This window comes from Leuciscus leuciscus, assembly GCF_965113295.1.
Source record: "Leuciscus leuciscus genome assembly, chromosome: 1".
NCBI lineage: Eukaryota > Metazoa > Chordata > Actinopteri > Cypriniformes > Leuciscidae > Leuciscus > Leuciscus leuciscus.
The window spans coordinates 18,893,052-18,915,650 of NC_138725.1; the positions used below are offsets into that span (position 1 = coordinate 18,893,052).

The 22,599-nt window shown below is 39.9% G+C and overlaps 1 protein-coding gene across 2 annotated transcripts in view; it reads left to right on the forward strand.

Moving 5' to 3' along the window:
* LOC309501321 (uncharacterized protein) overlaps positions 1-22,599 on the forward strand; it is a 56,200-nt gene that overhangs the window by 28,498 nt on the left and 5,103 nt on the right. Inside the window, exon 2 of one of the 2 annotated variants that reach the window (XM_082173360.1) lies at positions 3,208-3,238. The exons of the other annotated variant lie outside the window; for it this stretch is intronic. Coding sequence (XP_082029486.1) covers positions 3,208-3,213 — 6 coding nt within the window. The 3' untranslated portion in view covers positions 3,214-3,238. Of the gene's footprint in view, positions 1-3,207; positions 3,239-22,599 lie in introns of those variants that run through there. 2 annotated transcript variants of the gene reach the window in all.

A 22,599-nucleotide genomic window follows, 5' to 3' on the forward strand; every position in this document is an offset into this window, starting at 1 on the left:
TATATTTTTCTTATAATTATATAATTATGAGGCATGGCTAAAACCATGGATATGCGCTGCACTCCTTTTGAAACCCGCTGCTTTCATTTTTACCTTTGAGTTTTTTAATACTTGTACATTTTATTAAAATATTAGGCTTGTTTGAGATGCGCTGATGTAGTCGAGAGTAGGCGCTGAGGAGAGGAGTGAAAACAGTTCAGGCAAGCCGGACAGATCTATCTTCTCATAGTGGATCTGACACCTACTGGAACAGATACTGATATATACTTTACATTGAACCTATAATGAGACATTTTAAATATATACATGATACATAATATTGTATAAGTACATAAGTTGTATAAGTACATAATTGTACATAAGTTGTATGATCGTTTTCAGTTTCTGCACATTTTAATGATCTAATTACTTTATTGTAATGAATGTAGTTATCATAAAATCTTTAAATAGAGCAGTTTTACAGGCTTTTATCATGTATCCTGACTCAAATAATGTGTTTCTAACAGCAAACACTCAGAATAAAGTGAGATGATCTGCTGATGATCCTGAATGGCTTGTTGACTGAGTGTTGATAGTTGATGTTTTCACCTCATTTATTATGCTGATGTCTTCAGATCTCCTGTAAAATGACACTTAAAGCTCATTTCATTGGTGTCAGCAGACTGAGGGGATTTGTTGCTTCTATGTAGGCTACATTTATTCTTTAGTCTTTATGTGTTGAACTCTTTTTCTTACCATTATTTATATTATGAATAATTTCAGTACATTATTTATATTCTGTAAATAAGTATAAAAACAAACTCAGTAACTGATATATTTTTTAGTTTGGGCAGATCAGCTCCTCCCACTAAAATTTACCATAATTGAAGCCCCTCCCATGTCAATCACATCATCAATCATCATCAGTGAAGCTCCTCCCACATAAATTCTCCAATAAATGCTCTAAACTCCCATCAGGTACAAGTGAAGACGAGATCAGAGCATCAGGAAGAGCTGAAATCTGCAAAGACTGAGTTTATTAAAGAGGACAGTGAGAACATGAGTGATCCAGAACCCTGCAGAATGAAACACACTGAAGATCCTGAAGAACAAAGAGGTTGGTGTTTATTCTTCATTCATTCATGATGCTGAAGAACATTCATGTTAGAAACATTCAAGCACTTCATCACTTTTAGATAAACAGTTAAACTATGAAATGGGTACAAAAGTAAAATTTTTGGTTTCCAAAAAATGGTCAGTAAAGCGAGGTTTGAGAAATGTTCATATTTATTGTCAACATCAGGTCAAACTAAATATAATTTTAGCTTTTATTTAATTTAACTTATATCTGGTTCACAAGTTTTTCAAAATCAACTAAGTATCAGGGTTGAGTGACACATGTAGGACACAGATAATTCTCAAAAATAGTTAATTTAAAACTAGTTAAAGCCGCAGGCAGTCTAGATTATTTTATAGTAGTTGTCTACTTTAATGTCTCTGCTGTGTCTTTTACAAAGATAAATTCAATGTAGAAAATATAACAATAAATCCAAAATATAATAATAATATACAATCTGCTCCACTGGACTGCAAAAAGCTTCTGTTCTTGTAATTAAACTAAGAGGACACAGTGTGACGTTTCTGTGGCAAGCAGAGCGGGAATTGAGTTCGCCAAACTCGAACTGGAACACAGGGGAACTCGCTTTATTTAACTTTATTTAATTAATCTATTAAAAAAAACAGCAAAATGTTAATATTTTATAGCAGTTTTCTACTTTAATGTTCTTTCACTTAATTTTTTTTTTATTTTGATGAATAACAATATTTTTGTTTCACTTCAGACCTGATAGAAGTGAAGGAGGAGAGTGAAGAACTGAGTGAAGTGGAGGAGGAACATCATGTCAAACCTGGAGAAAAACCTTTGAGTCGCTCAAAGACTAAAATCACATTTTTAAAGAAAAGAAGAGCCCAGAAATCTTTCACCTGCACTCAGTGTGGAAAGAGTTTCACAACCAAACAAAGTCTTGAGATTCACATTAGAATTCACACTGGAGAGAAGCCGTTCTCATGTGATCAATGCGGGACGAGCTTTACACAAAAACAACATCTTAATACTCACATGAGGATCCACTCTGGAGAAAAGTCACATATGTGTGTTCAGTGTGGAAACAGTTTCACAACCAAACAAAGTCTTGAGATTCACATGAGAGTTCACACTGGAGAGAAGCCGTTCTCATGTGATCAATGCGGGACGAGCTTTACACAAAAACAACATCTTAATACTCACATGAGGATCCACTCTGGAGAAAAGTCACATATGTGTGTTCAGTGTGGAAACAGTTTCACAACCAAACAAAGTCTTGAGATTCACATGAGAGTTCACACTGGAGAGAAGCCGTTCTCATGTGATCAATGCGGGACGAGTTTCACACGAAAACAACATCTTAATGGTCACATGAGGATCCACACTGGAGAGAAGCCGTTCACGTGTGATCAGTGCGGGAAGAGTTTCACACAATCATCATCCCTTAATCTTCACATGATGATCCACACCGGAGAGAAGCCGTTCTCATGTGATCAGTGTGGAAAAACATTTCATTGTGGATCAACCCTGAAGAGACACCTGAGAATTCATTCGAAGGAGAAGCCGCATTCATGTTCTGTGTGTGGAAAGACTTTTTTAATGCTGTGCAATTTAAAAGCACATGAGAAAATTCACACTGGTGTGAGAGAGTACATGTGCTTTGAGTGTGAGTCGACTTTTACTACAGCGGGCAATTTAAAACAGCACCAGAGAATTCACACTGGAGAACAACCTTACAAGTGTTCACACTGTGACAAGAGATTCAGTCGATCAGGACATCTGAAAGCACATGAGATGATCCACAGCAGAGAGAAGCCGCACACGTGTGATCAGTGTGGAAAGAGTTTCTCTTTTAAAAGTCACCTGAAGCGACACATGAAGATCCATACAGTGGAGAAACCACATCACCATGATCCATGTGGAGAGAGGTTCCTTCAGCTTTCTTCTTTACTCACTCAGTGATTTATAACACAAACATCTTCATGACATTAAAATAGATCATAATCGTGCACAGCAGTTGTTGACCAGATTTGATGAGATTAAAAGGACTATTGAACTCATCAGTGATCTTGACTTTGAGCTTCACTTTTCATTTCACGTTTGTCTCTCATTTGAAATCTCATTTGATTTAATGCTTCTTTTAGACCTGATGGACGTGAACAAGAAAGGAAAAACAGAAGCCAAAAAAAAACTGTCTCCTACACATATAAATCAAGTCTGAAGATTCACATGAGAGTTCACACTGGGAAGAAGCAGCTCAGGCTTTCGCTCTGAAATCACTTCTTCTCACTCTGAAGAAAGACCATTTAACTGTGATCAGTGTGGTAAACAGTTTCATTGTGCGTCAGTCCTGAAGATTCACACAAAGGAGAAGATTCATTAGTAATATTACAGCAGAAAAGACACGGTGGTGTGTGTTTCAGTGCTGAAGTCCTTTACTACAGAAGATGAACTGAAATAGTGGCAGAAAATTCACACTGGAAAATAAAAACCTTTGAAGGCAAAAGTTCAGGAGCTGAAGAAGAGGCCATAACACTTTTAAGAGAGACATGAATCTGATATTCATTTTTAACTCGTTCTTCGTTGTTTTTCATCAGAACAAACATTGTTTCTCTTCCACTTCTACTCTTCAATGGAAATGCAAGATACATTTTCATATATCTTTGAAACTGGACACTTTTCTTCTCTTTTTCTCTTGAGATGCTTTGGCTCTTATAAGTCAGTAAAGAGAGAGATCTGTCTCATTCTCCTTCACTTTTACTTAATGTTTGTATTTGCTTAAAGTAATGATTTTACCAACACCACATTGTTATTGTATGTTTTTATTTTCTGATGATTCTGCTTGAATCAGGAATAATTTTATTAATAATTTCATTAAGTCATGAAGTAGCCTGGTATGATTTTCTTTTTGAGCTTTCCATGTTTTAATTTTCTCAAAATAGCTTTTAAATGCTTAAATTATATTTCACCCACACATGACTGACATTGAATGAGATTGCTGTGTGTCTACATTATTATCCGTTTCACCCTTTTCTAGTTTGTTCTAGTCCAGTGGTTCTCAAAGTGTGGTACTCCATCTAGTGGTACGCAGAGGAATCACTGAATTTCGCACGTAAGATCAAACCGGTGTGATCTTTTACTGTCTATTGTGTGATCAGTCTTGGCTGGTCCCTGGAGCGTACGATACGATTACACCGGTGTGAGTAGAACAGTCAGTGCATCACGTGATCAACTGCTAAATTCAAATGTGCTTTCGCAGTTGGCTGGCGCTGAGCCAGAGATGGACGCGTGCCACTCAGGCGCTGTCAAATATCACAGTTATTCAGTGTTTTTAACCACATAATGTTTATTTAAGGTTTCAGACATTTAAATTCACCCAAGAACTAAAAAAAACACAATACATTTAGAATTTGTAAAATACACACTGATGTCTATGGAAGCGGAAATAATAATCATTTCCATTATAATTAGACGACACGTTGTATTCATATCAGATTGTGCAAGTTACACATTGTGTAAGTTAACTCTATTCTTCTCCAAGTTCACCGGCCACTTGCTTTCATGTATTTCGGGAGAAGTGAATTCACGTGCTGTAAATCCAACAGATCCGATTCTCTGAACAGTGGCACAAACTAACATGACGGCGCATATAGCTCAACTAACGCGATCGTTTTAAAGGTGTTTAAACAACATAACACTTCCACTTGCATATATTTGACAATCGGAATATCAAATATTTCATGCCATAGCTAACAAATTTGTAAATATTTTGAATTAAAAAATGAAATAAAAGCAGATCATTAGTCATTCAGCGCTATTGTGGCTGCGGTGTGTCACGTGACAAGCAATGACCCGTTACCATGGAAACAATAAAGTGATCAGTTCTAAATAATGATCACCTTAAAAAACTCACAGGGGTCAGCCAGAATATTTTAAATGTACGTTTAAAAGGGTTAAATATGAATACACAGCCTGATTTTTTTTTTTAATTAAGAACAGTACTTTTTTTACTTAATATTTTAAGTACAGTAGGCTACAGTTTTTATTTAACTTTTACAGCACACTGCAGTATTAATGTTCAAACTGTGTTTTTACAATGTTTAAAGTGGTTGACAATAATAAATATTCTTATTAGAAATTAAGCTGCCTCATTTTTGAGCTGTATCTGAATAGTTAGGCCTACTACGCTACTGTATTTTCATATTGGTCATTATGGTGGTACTTGGAGAGCCAAATATTTTCTGAGGTGGTACTTGGTGTAAAAAGTTTGAGAACCACTGTTCTAGTCAGTTTGATTTTTCATTCACACCATGAGGCTTCATGAAGTCGGAAAAATCACACTGTAAAACAAAAAGTTGAGTAAACAAAAAAATAAAGTAACCAGCTTCTAAAGCATTTTTGAGTTTACTCTACTTCAGTGGTCGAAGTTGTCCATCCATTCATCACCTTCCGCTTATACGGGCTGGGTCGCGGGGGCAGCAGTCTAAGCAGAGATGCCCAGACTTCCCTCTCCCTAGACACTTCCTCCAGCTCTTCCGGGGGAATACCGAGGTGTTCCCAGGCGCCAGCCGGGAGGCATAATCCCTCCAGCGTGTCCTAGGGCTTCCCCGGGGTCTCCTCCCGGTGGGATGCGCCCGGAACACCTCCCCGGGAAGGTGTCCAGGAGGCATCCGGAACAGATGCCCGAGGCTGACCCCTCTCGATGTGGAGGAGCAGTGGCTCTACTCTGAGCTCCTCCCGAGTGACCGAGCTTCTCACCCTATCTCTAAGGGATCGCCCAGCCACCCTGTGGAGAAAGCTTATTTTGGCCGCCTGCATCCGGGATCTTGTCCTTTCGATCATGACCCACAGCTCATGACCATAGGTGAGAGTAGGAACGTAGATCGACGGGTAAATCGAGAGCTTCTCCTTGCAGCTCAGCTCCTTCTTCAACACGACAGACTGGTACAGCGACCGCATTACTGCAGAAGCTGCACCGATCCATCTGTCGATCTCCTGTTCCATCCTTCCCTCACTCGTGAACAAGACCCCAAGATACTTGAACTCCTCCACTTGAGGCAGAAACTCTCCACCAACCTGAAGCGGGCAAGCCACCCTTTTCCGACTGAGAACCATGGCCTCAGACATGGAGGTGCTGATTCTCATCCCAGCCGCTTCACACTCGGCTGCAAATCGTCCTGGTGCATGCTGAAGTTCCTGGTCTGAAGGGGCCAGCACGACAACATCATCCCCAAAGACAAGAGATGAAATCATGTGGTCCCCAAACCGGACCCTTTCCGGCCCCTGGCTGTGCCTCGAAATTCTGTCCATAAAAATTATGAACAGAACCGGTGACAAAGGGCAGCCCTGCCAGAGTCCAATGTACACCGGGAATAAGTCTGACTTACTGCTGGCAATGCGAACCAAGCTCCTGCTCCTGTAGTACAGGGACTGGACAGCCCATTGCAGAGGGCCCCGGACCCTATACTCCCGGAGCACCCTTCACAGGATGCCACGAGGGACACAGTCGAATGCCTTCTCCAAATCCACAAAGCACATGTGGATTGGTTGGGCAAACTCCCATGAACCCTCCAGCACCCTAGAGAGGGTATAAAGTTGGTCCAGTGTTCCACCACCGGGACAAAAACCGCACTGTGCCTTCTGAATCCGAGGTTCGACAATCGGCCGAATTCTCCTTTCCAGTACCCTGGCATAGGCTTTCCCAGAGAGGCTGAGGGGTGTGATCCCCCTGTAGTGAGAACACACCCTCCAGTCCCCCTTCTTGAAAAGAGGGACCACCACCCCGGTCTGCCAGTCCAGAGGTACTGTCCCCCGACTGCCACGCGATGTTGCAGAGGTGTGTCAGCCAAAATTTGGGGATTGCTGCCTCAACAGACACCATCATTGTCTGCTGTCATCATTGAATTGTCCATCATTGGACTGATTGTCCTTAAGCTTGAACATGGTGTTCGTTATGGACAAGCTGTCACTAGCACAGAAGTCCAATAACAGAACACCACTTGGGTTCAGATCAGGGGGGCCGTTCCTCCCAATCACGCCCCTCCAGGTGTCACTGTCGCTGCCCAAATGGCCGTTGAAGTCTTTCAGTAGAACGACAGAGTAGTCGGAGCACTTTCCAGCACCTTTCCCAGAGACCCCAAGAGGGCCGGGTACTCTGCACTGCCGTTCGGCCCGTAGGCACACACGACAGTGAGAGACCCGTCCCCGACCCGAAGGCACAGGGAAGCGACACTCTCATTTACCAGGGTAAACTCCAACACATTTGCCATCCGCGGCATATGCTCAAGATGGCGCCGCGGATGGCTGCCTCGGTGTGGAGCTCTCCAGTTATTGTGTTGTTTTTGTTGGTTTGTTCTGCGTTTAGTCATTCTTTTCCTATCAGTTTCACCAAAGACGAACTACTGGACATTAGGAAACACACACCAGACAACTTTTCTACAGATTTTGATTACTCAGACGTTTTACTGGACATTCTCGTCGGAGGGGCAGCGGTGTTGTTCAAACGCGCGGTCAGACGCAAACGCGGGAAGCGCGCTGGCGCGCTGGTGAAACTCCGCGAGCGCGGCCTCCGCACTGCACTCCCCAGTATTCATCTTGCAAATCTCCGATCTCTTCCTAACAAAATGGACGAACTTCTTCTCCTCACCCGCACTAACAAGGATTTTTTAAACTCCGCTGCTCTGTGCTTCACTGAAACCTGGCTGAGTGAAGCCATACCGGACAACGCACTACATCTGCCGGGCTTTCAGCTGTTCCGAGCGGATCGCATCGCGGAACTAACGGGGAAAACGAGAGGTGGTGGATTGTGTTTCTACATTAACGAAAGTTGGTGTTCAGATGTAACAACACTGAAGAAGATGTGCTCTCCTAACTTAGAGGTGCATTTCATGAACTGTAAACCTTTCTACTCGCCACGGGAGTTTTCCTCATTCATTCTCGCGAATGTTTACATTCCTCCAGACGCGTGTGTGAGCGCGGCGATACAACAGCTGGCTGAACATATAGCTGAAATGGAACAAAGGTACCCAGACTCTCTTTTAATCATTCTTGGGGATTTTAACAAAGCAAATCTCTCCCGTGAACTGCCAAAATACAGACAGCATGTTACATGTCCTACCAGAGACAGTAATATATTGGACCACTGTTACACCACGATAAAGAATGCGTATCACTCCGTCCCACGGGCAGCTTTGGGGCTCTCTGATCACTGTTTGGTTCATCTTATACCGACCTACAGGCAGAAACTGAAATCAGCTAAACCTGTAATAAGGACTGTAAAAAGATGGACCAATGAAGCAGAGCAGGATCTACAGGCCTGCTTCGATTGCACTGATTGGACTGTTTTTGAAGCTGCAGCCACCGATCTGGATGAGCTCACAGATACTGTAACATCATATATCAGTTTCTGTGAGGATACATGCATTCCTACCAGGACATTCTTATCATTCACTAATGATAAACCATGGTTTACTGGGAAACTCAAACAGCTTCGTCATGCCAAAGAGGATGCTTACAGAAGTGGGGATAAAATCTTGTATAACCAGGCCAGAAACAGACTGACAAAGGAGATCAGAGTTGCTAAAAGAAGCTACTCTGAAAAGCTGAAAACCCAGTTTTCAGCCAACGACCCGGCATCAGTCTGGAGAGGCCTGAGGAACATCACCAACTACAAATCACCATCCCCCCCATCTGTGGAGAATCAACAACTGGCTGACACTCTCAATGCATTTTATTGCAGGTTTGAGAAGCCCAGACTCACACCTCACACCCGCTCTGATGTGCACTTCACACATCCACCATCACCTCCTGCAACCCCTCTCCTCCCCCCTTCTGCCATCCAACCTGAGCTTAATGTCTGTGTGGAGGACGTGAGCCGAGTCTTCAAAAAACAGAAGACTAGGAAAGCTTCAGGCCCAGACGGCATCTCATCTGCTTGTCTAAAAGCCTGCGCTGACCAACTGGCCCCAGTCTTCACGCAGATCTTCAACAGATCATTGGAGCAGTGTGAAGTTCCCTGCTGCTTCAAACGCTCCACTATCATTCCGGTTCCCAAAAAAACTAAAATCACTGGACTTAATGACTACAGACCTGTCGCTCTCACGTCTGTGGTCATGAAGTCGTTTGAAAGACTGGTGTTGGCCTATCTGAAGGACATCACTGGACCCCTGCTGGATCCCTTTCAGTTTGCTTACAGAGCAAACAGGTCTGTGGATGATGCAGTCAACATGGGACTGCACTATATCCTGCAACATCTTGACAGACCTGGGACTTATGCACGGATCTTATTTGTGGACTTCAGTTCGGCCTTCAATACCATCATCCCTGATCTTCTCACAGCCAAACTGACTCAGCTCTCCATGCCATCCTCAATCTGTCAGTGGATCTCCAGCTTCCTGACGGACCGGCAGCAGCGAGTGAGACTGGGGAAGCTCACATCCAGGACCCTCACCATCAGCACTGGCGCCCCCCAAGGGTGCGTTCTCTCCCCACTGCTCTTCTCCCTGTACACTAATGACTGCACTTCTAAAGACCCCTCTGTCAAGCTCCTGAAATTTGCAGATGACACCACCGTCATCGGTCTCATCCAAAATGGTGACGAGTCTGCTTACAGACTGGGGGTTGAACAGCTGGCTGTCTGGTGCAGCTATAACAACCTTGAGCTGAACACGCTCAAAACAGTGGAGATGATTGTGGACTTCAGGAGAAAATCCCCAGCACTCCCCCCTCTCACCATCATGAACAGCACTGTGGAAGCAGTGGAGTCATTCAGGTTCCTGGGCTCTACCATCTCTCAGGACCTGAAGTGGGCAAATCACATTGACTCCATTGTGAAAAAGGCCCAGCAGAGACTGTACTTCCTTCGCCAGCTGAAGAAGTTCAATCTGCCACAGGAGCTGCTGATCCAGTTCTACTCAGCTGTCATTGAGTCTGTTTTAAGCACTTCCATCACTGTCTGGTTTGGTTCAGCTACCAAATCGGACATCAGGAGACTACAACGGACAGTCCGGACTGCAGAGAGGATTATTGGTGCCCCCTTGCCAACCCTCCAGGACCTGTACTCTTCCAGAGTGAGGAAGAGAGCAGGTAAAATCATCACAGACTCCACTCACCCTGGTCACCCCCTGTTTGAACTGTTACCGTCAGGACGGCGACACAGATCACTGGCCACAAGAACATCCAGGCACAGGAACAGTTTCTTTCCACAGGCCATTTCCCTTCTGTGGTGAGATCTGGTATTGCTCTCACGTTCCTGATTAACCCCTAGTATCACTGTGTCTAGGTGATCTTTTGCTGTCAGGTCAGAATAGGAATTATTCCCTCAACTTGCTTGTTTATCATTTATACCAGTAAATCTAGGTGTAGTCCCTACACTCCCAAGGAAACAATAATAGACATTACTAACCAGACATATGAATTAAATTCATGCTTACCTTCCAGCCGAATCGCTCTTGGAACCCTTGTTATCTTCGATTAATAAGGATTAATGTTTTGCTCTGTCTTTTGCTATTAGAACTGTTTGTAAAAGCTGAAGTAAGACTTAACAGTGATTGTCTTTAGAAATAAAAGTTTATTTATACAAAAGATTAAAACACTGGTAGTACAAAAATTAATACTTGTAGCAAATCAAAAAGTAAATGTTACAGGATATAAAACTTCAGCTTATTCAATCTCAACAGGGCAGTCCTGTATGAGTGAATATTACAAAGACTAATTACCTTATCAGCAGTTCAAGCAATTTCGAGTAAATATGAACTCGTTCCCATCCGAGATTTATCAAGTTACAATATTATAGCAGAGCAGTTCAAACCAAAAGAAATTCAGCCAGGATTATACTAGAAGAGATTCGATTCCTCTCTAGGGATGCAATCCGACATCAAAATAAAAAATGCAGCAACGTACAGTCAAAATGCAGTCATATTTATACGGAACTGGGTTACATTGTTCTAATACAGTTTCTTGGGTTTTTTCCAGAGGAACTCAGTCTCATGACTGAGCCTTGCAACATCAATCGTCTCTTGCTTCAGACGGGGGTTTTCGCTGATATCTCTGTTTCCCATATATGGGTATTCTTGTGTCCTTTCCGTCCTCTGTGCTTTGGGCTTCTATGTAAGTGTGTGCGTGCATATGTATCTGGAAGTGTGTTTGTAGGTTCATAATATCTATCAAAATTCAAATATTTCACTACACCCCCTCCTGGACGTACAAGCGCACTGTCATATATAACTCTTCATTGTTACCATGCCGATCATACACAAAATTTCCACGGATAAATCACATCTAGTTCATCAAGCTTAATCTTAAAAAACATAAACACTGGGCATTACAAAATCCCAACAACACTCATCACACCTATATCCCATATCAATTTCTTTACACGAAAACTCAATTGTGAATAATTTCCCGTGCTGTTTCATCAGACTTTCCAAGCTTTGACGAAACCACCGTCAGCACACAGGTAACCACCTGCAGAAGTCCCGATTCCTCGGGGCTTGATCCATTCTCATTAGATCTTCTGGATACAGAGCCAGTTCGGTACCATTGTCCGTCAGGCTCTCGTCCGACACTCTCGGTTCCAACCGGATCTGTGTCAGGCACTTCAGACAGATCTATTTGATCAAAAGACCAGCACATAAACAACTTGGCCGTCAGTCCGTGCCTGTTTAGTGCAAAAAGCCAATAGGTCTGAATACCAACACAGCACGAAATCTTAGTCACATGTTCTCTGTTGCCAATTAGCAGTTCTATTGCGTCATCTAAATCGATGATCAGCCATCTCATTGCAATGACAAATCTCATTGCGTCATAGGTTAAGTAATGAGTGCAGCCTGGACCTGTATACTTGGCCCCTCGTTCATAAAAAGCAAAAGTCCTCATTTCGGCCATGTAATAACCCTTGGAAAGTATACACGAGTGACAGAAGTTTTTAAACTCAAAATAACCCTGTTTGTATGCTTCAATCTTCAACGGGTAACATTTAACCGCTAGACAGTCATCACACAATTTATACATCCCATGTCCGTTGGTAAGTCTCTTCTCTTCCGGACCCTATCACAATAACACAAGATAAAACAATAACGAATCAACTTTCGTTATCACTTATAGATACAGTAACCCCAAAAGTCTCAAAAAAAAAAAGGAAGTACCACACTTGCTATCCTTATTTCAAAAACAAATTTTTCCTTCTTATTCATAACAAAAGAAAAGAAAATAAACAACAATGAAATAATTCAATTTAAACATAAATGAGAAATTATCATACATTTTTCAACTAGCAACAGTAACATCTTCTGGATACATTAATAAGAAACATTAATAGAACTGCTAACAGTAACATTCGATTGCAACAGTTTGCTCTTTCTTTTCTTCTAAGCAAAAAATTTGTATCAACAAGAAACAAGAAAATCAACACGATAAAGAAGAACTTAAGAAAGAGAGAGAAGAACATAAAAAATAATAATCCAGTAATTAAAATTGTCCATGCCTCTCATCTTCAAGACTATTGTCAACGATTGTTGTACACCAGGGGGCCCTCCTGGTATACAGCAATGTCAATGTGCGGACATATCAAACCTCATCTCCAATGATCTTGTACAGAACTTGGTCGTGTACTTGGTTGTAAAATTTTTGCAATTCAAAACAACATTAAACGAGAGAGAAGAAAATAAAAGAGTAAAAGAAAAAAAAAAATCCCTTGACAATATCAAACATAGATAAATATCAAGAATAATCTTCTTCTTTTTTTTTGTTTTTTTTTGTTTGTCTGACAAAAATAAAATTCAAATAAGGTCAGAAATATGTGTCATATCTTCAACATCGTCGATCAAACACGAAATAAAACAAATAAAACAAAATAGCGATGAATCAATTGTTTCAAAAATTAGAACAAAGTGAATAAATCTCTTTAAATTCTATATGGTCTATATAATTACACTCAGTGTTCCATCGTATATCAATAACACTTTAATTTATTAAAGAAATTTGTCAAAAATCTGTCAAAAATCTAGAACATAAATTAATCATTTATGCTAACAAAATAGCAAGAGGAAATAACTTTGGTTCGTTCACAAATGTGAAAGTCCCCGCCATTAATAAGACAATGAAATACAGTACTGCCAATTTTTTCACCAATGGTCTTAAGACTGTATTTCTACTATAACTAATAATAATCAAAAACATGTAGGTAAGGAACGCAAGTCCGAAACCAACATATACTTGAGTCAAATCATTCCAATATAGCACTGTGTAAATTTATACACAGCGATGGCAATGGAAAATATCATTACTTCGATAATTTCTCATTCGCCAAATAATCTTATTTGCGCACTCCTCAACAGCTAAGACACTAAATTCAGTAATAACGAATAATCGTTCAATACATTATACTGGCCAAGGCTTAAACACATAAAAACGATTTGTTCGGGCATGCGAATGGTTGATATTCCAGATATCCAATAAGAAATCAACCGTAAATTTATAGAGATAATACACACTATCTCCTTTTGGCGGTTCATCGCAATGCCATGTAGAATTGGTGCCATTGCCTGCCAACGTCTTCAGCTGTTGTTGCGCCCAAAGTTTATCAAGGGATTACACTTCGATCCTTTCCCCATTACCAACTTTGTCTTCAAATGTCCGTAAACTTGCCACGCCATGTGACCCCCTTATAGCCCCTGTCGCTATAATAGGTCACACCTCCGTTTCTGACTCACTGTCAGTTAGTGGAAGCGAGGTCTTCCTGTTCATCACTGAACCAGACACATCCGAAAGTTTCTTGCAAACCAGCCACATTTTGGACGATTTAATAATCATTACCTTTATTACAATTATTGCTATGATAATTGTTAGGCAGATTATACCCATTTTTAGAAAATACCATGATTATACTATTAGGTCCCAAACAGAAAGCGCAAACTCTCTCACGTTATCTACGACCCATAAAATAGCTTTTACTGTATCTCCAATTAACGTAAAAAAGATCCCACACATTTGGTTTGAGTAGTTGCAAATTGTAATCCGATACGTTAATTAACGTCGGTGCCGCCGAAATTCCTTTTGAGAAAATTGTTGACCGGAAAGAAAAAATCCTTTCAATTCAGATTCGCTATCAACTATCCTGATTAGAGAACATTTATATTGTCATAATTTGATTCTTTGCAATTAACATTAATGGAGCATCACTAGTAATTGAACTAATGTCACTCCATTCTTCACTGCTGCCAACCTTCTTTGATCCTATTCTCCTTAGATTTTTTTTCCAAAATACATGTTCCTTATCATACATCCAAGTAATATTCGGACTTTCCATAAGTCAAACATCTCAGAGCTTCAATATTGCTCCTCAGTTGGAAACCACAAATATTTGATTTCCTTATCTCGTCTGAATCAAACCTGCCCCAAACCAAAATTCCATCAACTCGACTTTAATCTTTTCTTGATCATTATCTAAATTCTCTGGTCTCAAGCTGTTTCTTGAAAATGGACTAGAAGATCTAACATTAAATTTTAAAGAGGCCATCATTACCCTGTAATTACCATACCTTTGTTCCAATTGTTTCAACATTGGTAGATAATACTTGGTACTCTAAAATCCATGAGCTAAATTGTGACTATTTAGACCCATAGTTTAGTTCTTCTTATACGAGATTGAGATTTGGAATATATCCTCATTAGCTCTATACTCAAATTAAACAACCTGCATGTTATCTTACGATTACTGGTTCTATCCAACCCTAATCGCATCACTATGGTTATTCCAGATGCCTTGATTAGTATGGGTAACTCAGACAACACTAGACCAGCCCATACAATACAAAACAATAGCCGATCTACATTGCCGTTCAGTTATATTTTTTAAACATATTCAATAATACCTGAATGATTCGCTAGCTCCAAAGACAAACCTGGCCGGGGTGCATAACTTAAGGTTATTTGATGAAGTCTACTTCTACCTACCCCGTTGGCCCACAAGGTGTCATTGATAGTCCATGTCGTACGTTTGCCTTCTGCTTTCACCATGTCATTATCTGGGTCCTGTAATCCCATCCATTCATGCCATAGCTTAATAATATTAGCACCATGCCCCTAAAAAATTTTATCATCCCAAATCGAGGTATCATTCAAGTACACCCATGCGGATGCTGTTTCATAAGCAGACATACATTGCTTGTCAATGTCTCGACATTTCTCGTGATTTTCACACATTCCAATGGGCATAATCAGTTTTTCACATGTCACCCATTCTAATTCCACATAAGCTGGTTTAGGTCTATTTTTGTATACACCTATTATCAATACATATGGGTTTAGGCCCTTAGGCCAATAACTTAGTTGCAATGGGTTCCGGTTATCCACCGTTTATCCCATTTATTCTTACTAATTATAAACTTCGAGCCTGTCGAGGCAGATTTTCCACTCTGCCTACTGCTCTTTCTTTTATCGTCTATTGACAGGGCAATTGATTTTTAATAACTACCCTTGCCTAGCCAAGATCTCTATACCATTGGGACAATTTGTTTAGTTAAACAATCCCAATCATTCATTTTTGATATCCGTAGCAATGGAGTATTCCATAATCGATATATGACCATAGTAGACGTCAAATTAAAAACATCCGAAAGATTATACTTAAGGCCCTGTAATTTGACGTGCGTCCGATTATATCCTTTTAAGTAATTCCATTGTAACCTAGTTTTATTATTAACAATCTTGTCTCCATAAATACTAGGCACCATTGTGGCACTAATACGTTTAGTACCTGTGCAGTTCCAAAATGACTTATCTATATCCTTTATAAATCCTTTAAACATATTCTTTATCATTTTTGGTCCATATTTAGTACCATCAAAATTCACCGTCTGCTTATAACAGATTTTTCTTACAACTTTCTCAACAACAGAACAGGAGGCTACTCCTACCTCATTTGTTTGATTCTCTACTGTGATGCCAAATCCAACTATAAAGAGACAGACAACCAGAACCATCATTAGGGCCAACAGTAACAGTCCTACTTCACTCCGGTCATGAGGCAATTCCTGATACTTCCCCTTTAGTCCGGTTCCTCTTTTCACCATCCTGTTGCTGAAAAACACAAAAAGATATAGATGCACAAAAACCTCCTAAGCTTTCCCTATCTGATCTATAATCCATGCGGTCATTCTGCTCAGTTTGTTAGGTTTTCTGATAATTGTCCTTTCAACTTTGACCCCCTCTATTGATTTGCCTATACTTAGGTAATCAGAGGTCATGGTGATAGAAACTTTCACCTGCCATAATTCACTGGTCCTATGTGAATCTAGCTTGACTTTTATTCTTTCTGTCCCTGAGAATGTCTGTTGTGACCTTGCTCTGACAGTCAGTGAGGTTTCCCGTACAAAATGACTATATTCTCTAGCCATGTATATCGGATATTACTCCTGAAAAGACATTTTTGTTATCAATTCAACCAGTAAGTCATTCATATTTATTTCTTTATACATTCCTTCCTCTTTAAACTGAATTGAGTAATCATTGTCATGAAATGGATCCCTTACAACCTTTTTCCAAAGGTTCAAGTCAGTATCTCTTTTCAGTGTTTCCTCTAAAACACTGCCCCTCAACATTGGATCAGAGTCCAATGGCATCGGGCCACCTGAGCTTAGCAGCCTTCCCCACAGAAAGGCTTTCTCGCTATCACAGACTAAAGCCAGGGGATTTATGTCCCATTTACACATAATTTTATCATCAATTAAGCAGCCTAGACTTGTTTCAGTTTTTCTAGACTGCCAAAATTCTTTCAGACTTGTAAGTATTAACAATCGTTTTCCGATCATTAACTTACACCTAGGGCACTTACTTAGTTGCCCTTGGTTGTCTAGAGTGCATCTACACTCTTGACCTCTAAGACTGTACTTTATCTTACAGTCTATGCAAGCTTTACAACCACAATTCCCCGTGGTTAATTCATATTGCCAGACTGACCAGCGTTGTCTGGACAACCGGCACAATCCACAAATGCTCACATCTCCGCCCGCGCACGATCCCATTGATCTGCCGGAAAATACCACTCAGGTATAATTGTCATTTGGCTTCTAAGCCAATGCTGACTCCGACCTCCCTAGGTCCTTCCCTCCGAGAGGAGCTGACAAATCTCCTGTTTGCCACAGATCACACAGTCAGTAGGTTTCCTACGGATTGTCGCAGTTCCTGCTTCACAATCCTTATGTCACATCTTCACTAAGAAAGAGTCACTAAAGTCTTTACACACTACAACAGTGCCCTCTGCTGGACACTTAGCGTCTGACTGGAAACTTACTTTTGGTCTGTATACCTTACTCATCGTGAATATTAATCTTTGCTCCCCACAAGATTCCTAATTGACCAAATTCGCTTCAAGCCTAACGGTTGTGCTTGAAGTTAATTCAACTAGGCCTACTTTTTCGGTTCTCGTTTTACCACGAAAACGTACTTGTTTTTGTTTTAATATAACTAAAACCTGTTTTGCCCTTTCGACTTAGGGCTTTTGCTTTTGTCGGTCGATTTAGGAATATGATCAGTCTTCGAAATCCTACAATTAAGGAAATAAGTTCATAAATCTAAATCCCTAAATCTCCTAGATTTAGATTTTTCAAAAAATCAGTCCTTAAACAAAGGTATTGCACGTACAACCAATCCGCTACCCTGTATTTATCCGCTACTCGGATGGTCGGTTTTCAACCGCCTTAATTAAAATAATACCCTGCTTTTTGCAAAAGGTCTCCACTTCATGGCCAGTTAAGTTATGTCTGTTATCGCCTCGAACTCATTCGTGCGAACCCTGCTATGTTATCAACCTGTTAAGGCTGTTCAGGACAACAGTAGCCTACCTGTCGCCTGTTAAAATTATCCACAATAACTAGGAAGTAAGCGTTTTTTCCTTTTTTGTTTTAGAACTAAACTAGTCTAGCGAAATCTGAATTAATTTCAACGTTCTATTTCTCAGTTTTGATTTTTCCCATAATCAATATAAATACTGGTTATAACCTTCCTACAATCAGGGCAATTTAACTTAATTTTCTGATCATTAGTTTTTAAGTTCTGAAATATGTAAGCCCATCTGCTGACAATATTTCGCAACATACGTCGTTGGAGGGTGAAACAGTTTATCATGCAGTTTCTGAAGTAAGTCCCCCTCGCTCTGTTTAGTGATCGCTCGTATGCGGATGTATTGGTCAAATTCCTTGTTCCCAACTGCCGCAGGCGTTGTCCTGTATTCTGTGGCTAGACTTATGCAATACTTTCGGTTTCACAACCTTGTAATTTCCGCTTATGCTCCTCCACAGTTCCACCTGACGGTTTGCCTTTAGCGTTATAGAAACTATTCTGTTCCCACCTATCCAGGTGTTCAACCAATCATAGCTAAACAAAACCACTGTCCGTTATTAACAAACAGTCCATGTGGTTATTTTCTTCAATAAATAACAATGCCTTCGCTACCGCTGTGACTTCAGCTTCCTGTGCACTTTTGTCATCTTCTATCTTCCTTTTTCTCTGTGGATAATTTGACCTCTCTGCTCAACAAGGAAGCCCCACCATGTTTGTCCTTTATCTGAACTTCCGTCAGTAAAGTAGCACAAATGTGCTTGATTTATTATGGTCTTTTTCTCCTTTTTAGGAGTTTTAACATGTCTAAATTCTATCTGATTGTCACAGATTTAGCCTCATTTAGTCCATTTAGACCAGGTAAAAGTGTGAATGCGCTTATTTTCATTCACTAAATTATTTTGCTAATAATTCTATTCCTTCACGTTTAGCAATGACTATTACTAATTTTTCTGCAGCCAATGATTTAATAATCAGCAAATTTCTAGCTACCATAGCTAATATATCTACAGGTAACACATTTTCCTGTCTTTTTTGGTTATCTGTTTTTTTTTTTTTTTTTTTTTTTTTATGAGATCCTCTTTAGTTGATTTTAGCCAAAATCTTATCATCATTTAAACCATTTGTCGCGTTTCTTGCATTAATTAAATATCTGTTTAATAAAGCCTCTATTAATTAAATATTACCCCTTTTCTAGATAATTCTCTTTATTGTTTCTTTTATCTCTTCATACACGGATTTATTTATCAGATATTGATTTTGCAGAACCTGAATTCCTCCCATTACGGTATATTCATATTTATCTGATAGTTTTCCACAATCATTATTGCTTATATTTTTCAAGTAATTTTTCTAACTAGTTTTTGTCAATAGGGTCTTGTTTTATAACCCTATTATTTCCTGAATCCAGGCCGACTTTTTTAGGCCATCTGATTGTTTCATCATTATCAGTATCTTTTTCCTTAATTTATTTAATTAGAATGTTGTCATTTAGACGCATTAAAGTTGTGCTGTCAACTATACACTGCAATCCTTCCCAGGAATATCTATCTCTGGTCACTGATTTCATTTTATTACTGAAACCTTAATCATTATATTCACCTTCAAATTGTATCGCTCCGTTAGGAACTTTCGTTACACTGGATACCTTTTCTAGGTTATCTAACATAAATTTGATTCCCTTTTATTGGACATATAATCCTTATTTTTTGTCTCCCCATGTCAGAGGCAGTGGGATTATACTTCCCTACTTCTAGTTTTCGGTTCTGCTATTTTGTTTCGTTTGTTTATGTGGGCTTGTTTCTGCTCTTCAGTCAGTTTTGCCCATTCTTTAGGCTCTATAAATTTAGTTCCTTTTCCGGTCTTCTTAGCTGGCCTAACCTGGGGTTTTAACTTTTTATATAAAGTTTCAGGATGTTCATACCTTACTGTCCTAGCCTCATTTTTATCCTTCGATTTACTTTTAGTTTTCTGATAGGCAGTTTCCCGTTTCATCCTATCCCCCTCTATTGGTTTATTTATGTTTTGGCCTAAGCTTTCTCTGGTCCTATTACTTCTAACCGTTTCCCTGTCATATAGGTCCGCTAAACTAGACATTTCTGACCAGTTGGTAACTGTGGCTAGCCTTTTAAGTCTAGCTAAATCTCCTCCATTTGTCCACCCTTGGGGGGCTTTCTCGGAAAGACATGGCCATCAGCCTCTGGTTTTAACCACTTCTGTCTTTTTCCGTAATTCAGTCTCCTTATCTATACCTATCCCTTTGGAGTGGCATGCATTAAGGTTTTCTAGTTTCATGGATATTCCTGTATGATATTTAATCATCAGTCTTACCAGGCTAGTTGAGGCACCTAGGGTTTTCCCCAGATCAGCCACCATTTTTGCCTTAATCATATTGTTATCTTTTGCCCCTTTGAATTTCATATTTTGTAGGAGCTGGATGACTGTAAAACGGACTTCCTTAATCTGTCTAGCTGGACCGCGCCTAGGTTTAGAGACCACTTTTTCTTCATATTCAAATTCTGACTGTGTCCTCTCCTTTTTAACTGACAAGGGCTTCTTAGAGCACCTGCTTTCTTTTCTCTTTATCAGAGTCTGAGGTGTATGAGCTGGAGGAAGAATCAGAAGGTTCCCCTCCCTTTTTCAACCTCTCGTCTATACTCTTTCCTTGCTAGATCTCTGTTACTAAAAGGGGAAGGTGATACTTCCTTTTTTTCTTTTAGGTGCTTTCTACGGTTTTCTTGGAACTCTACCCTTATTGATGGGAGGAAACCTTGCTATGCGTGGCCTCCCATAATTTTCACAAGCCTTTCATCATTGGTACATATCTAATAAAATATAACACAATGTGTTTTGCATTTGATCTAGCTGTTCTGCTAACATGTGACATTTTACTTTTTTGCTGGTTCCCGGCATATTTAGGATATCATTAGCAGTAAGTTCATAAACAAACTGCATTACTTCTGCTCTGGCCCCTTGAGTGCTGTTGAATGTGAATTCACTGAATTAAGCACTTGACCAGTGCAAGTTAGAAATGTTCTACCGCCCCTGGTATTATTTTCTCTTTTATGCGAGCTGTTTTTCCATTCTTTAGACGGGCTTCCAGATTTTGTTAGCACTATCTCTGCGAGGTATTTTCTCGTCTTCTGTACTTTCTGAGCCGAAACTATGATCAGGCTCTCTACCTATCTGCACTTTGGGTTTATTATCGTTTAACTCTCTCCCTGTTGAAGCTTTGTACCATCTAAACCCTGTCTCTCTTATTTCCCCTGATATTTCCCCTGTCATCAGGGATCTGAACCCGGTTACGACATCTTTGTGTTTAGGAATCGTTCCCGTTTCTAAGAGCATTTTTTCATAGTTTTTATCTATTTGACCATAGTCACATCCTGAGGCCCCTTCCATTTCAGTGTACTCTGAAGGGGTGGGGGATTCAACTGTGATCAGAGCTTACTGATCAGTAACGCCGTTTCTAGTTACTCTTATGTCTATTCCTTTAACAATTGGTACGGTGGTATCACTGTCCCCAATTTCTACAGTAACCTTTTTACTTCGACTTTTACTGCTAACGACTTGGACTAATTTACTTAATCCAGCTTCATTAGAAGTGTATAAAGTATCGTCAGTAGCCAGTAGTTCTTTATTGCCTACTTGCCCTGCGTTTTTTTTTTTTTTTTGTCTTGTTTAGTTGATCTTGTGGGAGCAAAATTATATTAGTTATTCTCTCCATGACTGTGTGAATCTGGCTTCTCCTCTGAGGATTTTGGTAACTATCTCTTTATATGAGGTTTCTAAATGGGTACTCTATGGTCCCACAGCGCTGCCCTCGAGATCTCTTGTTACCTCTGTCGTGCCTAACCATAGAACTTTATCTCAGGCGTCCCCGTGATACTTTCTATGGTTAGGAGGAAGTATCTGTTCCTGTAACTTCCTCAATACACTATGGAGACATTATTTTGCATTTGGATTTAGCCGTCGTCTTAGTACTTAAACTATTATTCCCTTAGGTTCTTGTGGGTATTATTGGGCAATTAGAAATTGACCCAATCCCGGACGAGCCCCCATGTGGTGAGATCTGGTATTGCTCTCACGTTCCTGATTAACCCCTAGTATCACTGTGTCTAGGTGATCTTTTGCTGTCAGGTCAGAATAGGAATTATTCCCTCAACTTGCTTGTTTATCATTTATACCAGTAAATCTAGGTGTAGTCCCTACACTCCCAAGGAAACAATAATAGACATTACTAACCAGACATATGAATTAAATTCATGCTTACCTTCCAGCCGAATCGCTCTTGGAACCCTTGTTATCTTCGATTAATAAGGATTAATGTTTTGCTCTGTCTTTTGCTATTAGAACTGTTTGTAAAAGCTGAAGTAAGACTTAACAGTGATTGTCTTTAGAAATAAAAGTTTATTTATACAAAAGATTAAAACACTGGTAGTACAAAAATTAATACTTGTAGCAAATCAAAAAGTAAATGTTACAGGATATAAAACTTCAGCTTATTCAATCTCAACAGGGCAGTCCTGTATGAGTGAATATTACAAAGACTAATTACCTTATCAGCAGTTCAAGCAATTTCGAGTAAATATGAACTCGTTCCCATCCGAGATTTATCAAGTTACAATATTATAGCAGAGCAGTTCAAACCAAAAGAAATTCAGCCAGGATTATACTAGAAGAGATTCGATTCCTCTCTA